The sequence below is a fragment of the Emiliania huxleyi genome (assembly GCF_000372725.1).
Source record: "Emiliania huxleyi CCMP1516 unplaced genomic scaffold EMIHUscaffold_270, whole genome shotgun sequence".
Taxonomy (NCBI): domain Eukaryota; phylum Haptophyta; order Isochrysidales; family Noelaerhabdaceae; genus Emiliania; species Emiliania huxleyi.
In genome coordinates, this window is record NW_005200010.1 from 108574 (window position 1) to 115588 (window position 7015).

At 62.5% G+C, this 7015-nt stretch overlaps 2 protein-coding genes across 2 annotated transcripts in view; one reads left to right on the plus strand and one right to left on the minus strand.

Moving 5' to 3' along the window:
- Nucleotides 1-204: 204 nt before the first annotated feature.
- Nucleotides 205-1562, minus strand: EMIHUDRAFT_367662 (hypothetical protein; the record flags this gene model as incomplete). The annotated part of the gene is made up of 3 exons (XM_005776873.1): nt 205-1108; nt 1211-1276; nt 1557-1562. 3 exons carry the CDS (start codon nt 1560-1562, stop codon nt 389-391), a joined length of 792 nt encoding a protein of 263 aa, XP_005776930.1. The 3' UTR covers nt 205-388.
- Nucleotides 1563-5755: 4193 nt separating this feature from the next.
- Nucleotides 5756-7015, plus strand: part of EMIHUDRAFT_457729 (hypothetical protein) — a gene marked incomplete at both ends in the record, with an annotated part of 3914 nt that continues 2654 nt past the window's right edge. The window contains 3 exons of the mRNA XM_005776874.1: nt 5756-6012; nt 6085-6553; nt 6860-6967. Of these exons, the coding sequence (XP_005776931.1) occupies nt 5756-6012; nt 6085-6553; nt 6860-6967 (834 nt within the window). The remainder of the gene's footprint in view (nt 6013-6084; nt 6554-6859; nt 6968-7015) is intronic.

The window sequence follows — 7015 nt, forward strand, 5'->3', positions numbered from 1 at the left end:
ACATCATTTTGGTCCTTTCTGTGTGGGCATGAGAATCGTTGACCACACAGCAGTCAGCACACTCAAAACCCTTTTTTTGTGTGTGTCAAAGTGTGGTGGGGGCGGCGCGTGCCGTCCTCCCATCCCTCCCTTGGGTTGTCTGTTTTCTTTCGAGCCTGTCTGCTCACTGCTGTGAGACAGAGAGTTGATTTTCTTAAATTCTTTCCAAGTGCATGCCGGCCATGCGCCGATGCTACTACATTGTACTACGAGCGAGCTCCTTCTCGTTCTCTAATTCTCTTCCACCCGCGTTGATGTCGTTGGTTCGCTCCCGTTTCGGCGGCCGCGGGGGGGCGGTCAGCCCAGGAGGGAGGCTGCGGCGCACGGACACTGACGCGCAACGAGACGCTCAGAAGAGACCGAGCCAGCCACTGGCGCGCGGCGGCTTGAACCCGTCGGGGTAGTCGAGCCCCGCCGTCCACGTGAAGCCGTTCGATGTGAAATGGTCGCGCACCGCCACGAAGAGGTGGATGTCGGCGCGGTGCGCCTCGGCGCGCTGCTGCAGCAGGAGGCCGCCTCCGAGCACGGCCGCGCCGATCGCCGCGAGGTAGGCGGCGTAGGTTGCGAGCGCCGCCTCGTCCCGCAGGAAGATCTTCAGCCGCAGCAGCGAGAGCAGGATCGGAGGCGCGCCGAGCAGCAGCATCGCGGGCACCATCTCGGGCGCGCCGGTGAGCTGGAAGTAAAAGATGTTGAGCAAAAAGTAGGCGGCCGAGACGGGCGCCGCGTAGGCGGTGAGCAGCTGCATGCGGCGCGACTCGAACCAGCACGAGAGGAGGGAGAGCGCGCCGACGTCGAGCAGCACGCCCTCGAGGAGGTTGGCCTGCACGCCGAGCAGCTTGGACTGGACGCCGGCCGGCCCGGCCTCGAACACGAGCATGCGGCCAGAGTCGCCCAGCAGCGGCGAGCCGGGCCCGGGCGCGAGCCAGTCGGAGAAGGCGGGATCGAGCCACTCCTTGAGCGAGAAGAAGAGGCCGAAGGAGCCGAACAGCCAGTAGCCAAAGCAGGTCATCCACCACAGGCGGGAGCCGGACGGGTTCTGCGACCGATCGAGCATCGGCGTGGGTGTCACCTACGCCACCGGTACAAGGCGCAGGTGTGTGTGGCGGTGACGACGGTTCGGTTTCGGGTACAAGGCGCCGGTGTGTGTTGGCGGTGATGCGTCGGCTTTCACACACGGCTGTTGCGCCTCGTAGATTTCTGCTGCAGAAAGCTCGAGCTTGCGAGCCTGCTCGGGTGTCTGCTGCACTTGGGGTGGGACGACGGGGGTAGACCGTGCTGTTGCTGTGAACAGCTGGGGCACGCGCCTTATCTGGCCCGGCCCCTTGGGGACTTGCGGCTCGGGTGCGACCTCTAACCGCGGGTCGCAGACCGTGCTCTCGGTGTCCGATGACATGGCGCCTCTTCACGATCAGCACGCCAGTCTGTTCACACCTCTCTTCTGTTCACTTCACGGAGTGACAGGGGTTCGTTACCCAGTTTAAGAAAGGCTTCAAGAAAACACACACACAGAAAAACACCCTCATTTACGAACGACCGGAGCCAGCGCGCTTGTGGCTTCCACTCACAAGCACGCTTTTCCACGTCTCCGTCCCCGCTCTACCTAAGGCTTGCCGCTCGAACCAATGGCGGTGGGGACGGAGGTGTCGCCTCCGTCCCCGCCGCGGAGGCAGCGCCTCCCTCCCCGCTCGACCTATAGCGGTCGGCGGACTCGAGTTCGAGTGGGGACGGCGGCTCATATTGCTAAATATAAAATTCCCCCACCCGGGTGGGGGAACATAAAAATACCTCAGTGTGCTGTGCGGGTGTGAATGCAAGAGCGCTGCGCTGAGAACGAGCAGCTCACCCCCTCAGTGGCTAGCTGGTGTACGCGGCGCGTTCCTGCTGTACATCCTAGCCGCTGCACATGCTTGGCTCGTTCCTGGCCATCTTCATGCATGCATCTGCTGGTACGGTGACGCAACCTCCGTCTGCTCACCACCTCAATCACGTGGGTGGGCGTCGGCGAGTGGTCACTCGGCGCTACGACACGACGAATGCGCGTAGAGGGTGAAAGACAGCCGCTGTCAGTGGCTTCGTGAAAAGGTCGGCCACTTGCCCCTGCGTTCGGATGTGGGTGAGCCTAACGCGCTTCGTATCCTTCACTTGCTCGCGCAGGAAGGCGATCTGAGTCGCCACATGTCGCATGCGTTTCGAGGAGGTGTTGCCCTCGCTAAGGAGCACGGCCGCCCTATTGTCGCAGAAGAGCGGCATTGTGCATCCGAGGTCCGACTTATTGCCCTTGTAGTCGGGTAGGTCCTCGGCCATGAACTTGATGGTGTCCGAGACCGCGATGGCCGCTTGTGTGGCCTTGGTCGCAATGGCATACTCGCCTTCGGACGATGAGGTGGGCGTGGACTTAAGGCGTCCAGCGTGTGCAGAGACTGGCCCATTGCACACAAAAATCACGTATCCCGCCTGAGGCTTTTCCCCGCCATGAGAGGTGTCCGAGAAGATGATCGGCACGAACCTGTCGTAGTCGAAGCTGGCTAAGTCGGCATGCTCTACGATGTGATCGGCGAGGTTGCCATCCGCCTCGCGGCGATAGGTGATCGTCTTGTCCCTGGTCTTGTCCAGGTAAGCGAGGACGCCAAGGGCAACGTTGAAATGGCGCTCCCCGCCCCCCTTTAGGAACTTTGAGAGCATCGAGTAGGCGTAGCCAATGTCTGGTCGGGAGATGTTGGCCAACCACCCTATCTTGCCAACAATTTCGGCGTATCGTGGGTGCATCATCTCACCCTCTTCGAGGTGGGTGAGATTGGTGATGTCGTCGTTGCACGGTACGGCGCGCTTACTGGGGCGGGGGTCGTCGCCCAGGAACTCCTTGACGGTATCTTGAATGAAGAGCTTTTGGTGAAAGCTAACGGTGCCTTGCTCTAGGTCCTGCTCGACGGCAGAACCGAACACCCAGGTGAGTGGGCCATTGTCGCGCAATGTGAATCGCTCTTGGAGCATGCTCACAAACGCATCGCGAAAGTCTTGGTTGGAGCAGGCGATCACGATGTCGTCAACGTACACGACGAAGAGCAGGGTGTTGCCGCCTTTGGAGTACCGCCACAGGCACGGGTCAACGACGCACTGGATGGCGTTGATGGAGAGTAGGAACGATCGGAGCGTCTCTTCCCAGAGTGCTCCGCTCTGCTTCAGACCGTAGATGGCCTTGACCAATCGTAGTCCACGCTCGGGACGCCCCCTCTTGCGCGTGTGATCACCAGTGTATTTGAAGGTGTAGTCGAATCCGTCACCCTCAAAGTGCCATCCGGCAGGAAAGCGCATGTAGATCTGGACGCCCCCTTCGATGTAGCCGTTGAGGTAAGCCGTCTTGATGTCAAGACTCGTAAGGGCGAGGTCGTTGCCTGCGGCTATCGCCATAAGTAGTCGCAGCGTCTCATATCGAACCGTGTTGCTGAACGTGTTGAAGTAATGTTCGCCCAGCCGCTGCATGAAGCCTCGAGCGCAGACGCGCGTCTTCCAGCGGTCTGGGCGGCCGTTCTCATCACGTTTGACATCTCGCACAACTGTTGGGTCGATGACATGGACGCCGGCGGGGATGTCCTCTACGGAGAACGTCTTATTTTGTTGGAGTGCCGTTAGCTCCTCAGTGTATGACGGTATCCATTTCTCTTTGTCAGGGCCCGTTAGGGCAGACTTGCAGCTTGGGGGGATGCCGACCGTGTATGTGATGTCGGGGTCATCGCCTCGTAACATCTTCTGCTTGGTGATGAACTGCTCGATCGCTTCCTCGTCACCGTCTTCGAGAGCCTCACTGAGCTCCTCGAAGTCTGTCCTGTGCATGCGCATTGTATGCGTCATGTTCGCAGTCACGAGCTGCGCGCCGTCCACCCCCTCAGCCGAGGCTTGGGGTGTAGGCTGCTGGCTGTCATGGCGCCCAGCGACGCTCGCCCAAGTCACGTCAGTACCTTTGGGCCCTCCGGGCACAGCGGTCACCCTGGGCGGTGGGACCGGAGTTGCCCAGGTGACATCGTCCCCGGAGGCGCCACCCCCTGGAACAGCTGTCACCCAGGTTGGTGGAAGTGTCGGGTTAGACGACGGGCTGTTGACGGGGCCACCCTTGATGGCGTTGTTGCGAGCGCGCTTGGATATCTTCTTGAGCTGCTTGCTTTTGCCGCCGACTAGCACCCCCTCTGTGGGAAGGCCCCGCGAGGGTGCAGTGGTGCTCCCAGCGTCGGCTCCATCAGCGCTCGCGTCGATTATCGATTGCGCTGTGCCAAAGACAGCGTCGTCGGCGTTCGGGATGGTCGTGTCGTACGCCGTCCAGTATGTTTCTGGGTACATCCTCTCGGCGACGCGTATTTGCACGCTTCTACCCGTCTTGGGCGAGGTGACATCGAGCACGTCACCCGGTTTAGCTTTGGCAGGGACTCGGAAGAGTATCACGTCCTTTGCCTGGGGGCGTTCACTCCCCGCGACGATCGGAGGCGCTAGTGATGGCCCGCTGTCGACGCGTCCCTTGGGCGTGAACGACTCGTCTACCCGGATGTTCCGGGTGATCTTGTACTTGCCTTTTGTTAAGTCGTTGGGCGATTCGCTGTCGGGGATGTAAATGACCATTCCACGCGAGTATCGCGCTGGCCCGATGCACCATCCCTCTGTTGCGATTGACTCGAGCTTGGCACGTCCTTGGATAGGCTCGTTGAGTACCCAGGCCCGGCATCCAAACACACGCAGGAAGCGCACGTTTGGCTTGCGCCCTTTTAGACGTTCATAAGGGGTGGTCCAGGCCACATCGCTTGGGTCGGGGCTCGCGCCTTTAATTTTGGATCCGGCTCGGATCGTGCGTCGAGGCGTGATGTTGAGTCGTAGCGCTGCTTGCGTGAGCGCCATCGCCCAGTGGCAGGTAGGGAGTCCGCACTCAAGCAGCATCGCCCTCGCCACCGAACAGAGCCGCCACATCGCCTGTTCGGCGATGGCGTTTTGGTTCGGCGAGTAGGGAGAGCTGGTGGTGTGTTTAATCTCATTCGTGGTGAGGTATTCGGCCAGCGACTTGCTCATGAACTCCCCTCCATTATCATTGGGGACTTGCGGCTCGGGTGCGACCTCTAACCGCGGGTCGCAGACCGTGCTCTCGGTGTCCGATGACATGGCGCCTCTTCACGATCAGCACGCCAGTCTGTTCACACCTCTCTTCTGTTCACTTCACGGAGTGACAGGGGTTCGTTACCCAGTTTAAGAAAGGCTTCAAGAAAACACACACACAGAAAAACACCCTCATTTACGAACGACCGGAGCCAGCGCGCTTGTGGCTTCCACTCACAAGCACGCTTTTCCACGTCTCCGTCCCCGCTCTACCTAAGGCTTGCCGCTCGAACCAATGGCGGTGGGGACGGAGGTGTCGCCTCCGTCCCCGCCGCGGAGGCAGCGCCTCCCTCCCCGCTCGACCTATAGCGGTCGGCGGACTCGAGTTCGAGTGGGGACGGCGGCTCATATTGCTAAATATAAAATTCCCCCACCCGGGTGGGGGAACATAAAAATACCTCTCAGGGTGCTGTGCGGGTGTGAATGCAAGAGCGCTGCGCTGAGAACGAGCAGGGTGTCATGGTGTCGGCTGAGGAGCTGAGCGTGTGTGGTAGGGTGATTGCTCCACCCGCGAATTCTTTTACGCAAGCCTTCTGGAAGGCAAAAAAGACAAAGAAAAGTAAGCGCCCGCTTTAGCGAGCCCATGTCGGGTGACAACTTCGCCGCCGCGCAGTCGCGCCTCGCCTCAGTCCTAGAGGAGGGCGTGCGGGCCGACGGGCTGGCGGGCGCCGCCTTTGTCGACAGCGTTGTCGCCGCCGTCAGGGGCGCGGGCGCAAGCAGCGGCGAGGCGGCGACGAGCGGCGCAGAGGGGGCCAACGGCGCGGCGGCCAAGGCGGAGCCGCTCGACGCGGAGGAGCGGGGCACGCTCGAGCTGTCGATGCGCATCTTCCTCGAGCGCAAGTCGAGCGCCGGCGCGGCCGGCGCGCTGGTCGTCGCGCTGATCGACCGGGCGATTGAGCTGGCGACGGCGAGGGCGGCGGACCTGAACACGCCGTTCGCGTTGATGGAGGACCTCTTCGACTCGCAGGTCATCTCCGAATCGGAGGCGCTCTTCCCGCAGATCGAGCAGCGCGGCGCGGCGCTCGCCAAGCTGATGCGCTCGACCAACAACCGCGCCAAGCTGACCTTCATCCGCACCTGCAACGAGCTGCTCCGCCGGCTCTCAAAGTCGAAGAACACCAACTTTTGCGGGCGCGTGCTGCTGCTCATGGCGTACATGCTCCCGCTCTCGGAGCGCTCCGGCGTCAACCTCAAGGGCGCGATGGCCCCCTCCGACCTCGAGCTCCAGCCCGACGAGGCGGCAGACGACAAGCAGGAGGGGAGCGCGGCGGAGGACGGGTCGCTGTACGCCTCCTTCTGGGGGCTGCAGGCCGCCTTCGCCGACCCCGCCGCCGCCGTCAAGCCAGAGTCATGGGCCACTCTCGTCTCGCGCCTCGAGACCGTGCTGCAGGCTCAGCGCACCATCGGACCCTCGCCCCTCCTCCGCCCCTCCTCCGCCCCTCCTCCGCCCCTCCTCCGCCCCTCCTCCGGCCCGTCTCCGGCCCGTCTCCGCCCCTCCGCCACCCCTCGCCCCCTCGCCCCTCGCAACCTCAGCCCCCCCGCCCCCCCCTTCCCGTCCTCCAGGTCTTCGCAAACATCGTCTCAACCGACGCCGCGCCCTCGGCTGAGGCTGCGCACAACCCACCCCGGCCTCGCGCCTGTGGGACTCTCGCACCTCACACCCCCTGTGGGTCACACTCGTCTCCAGGCTGCGCCCGCCGACCCATCTCCGGGTGGCGACGAGGCGGCGGCCGCCAGCGGGGGCGAGGGCGAGGACGCGGAGATGGAGGAGGCGGCGCACGAGATGGGGCGCGAGGTCTACTTTGCCAAGTTCCTCACGTCGCCAAAGCTGCTGCAGCTGCAG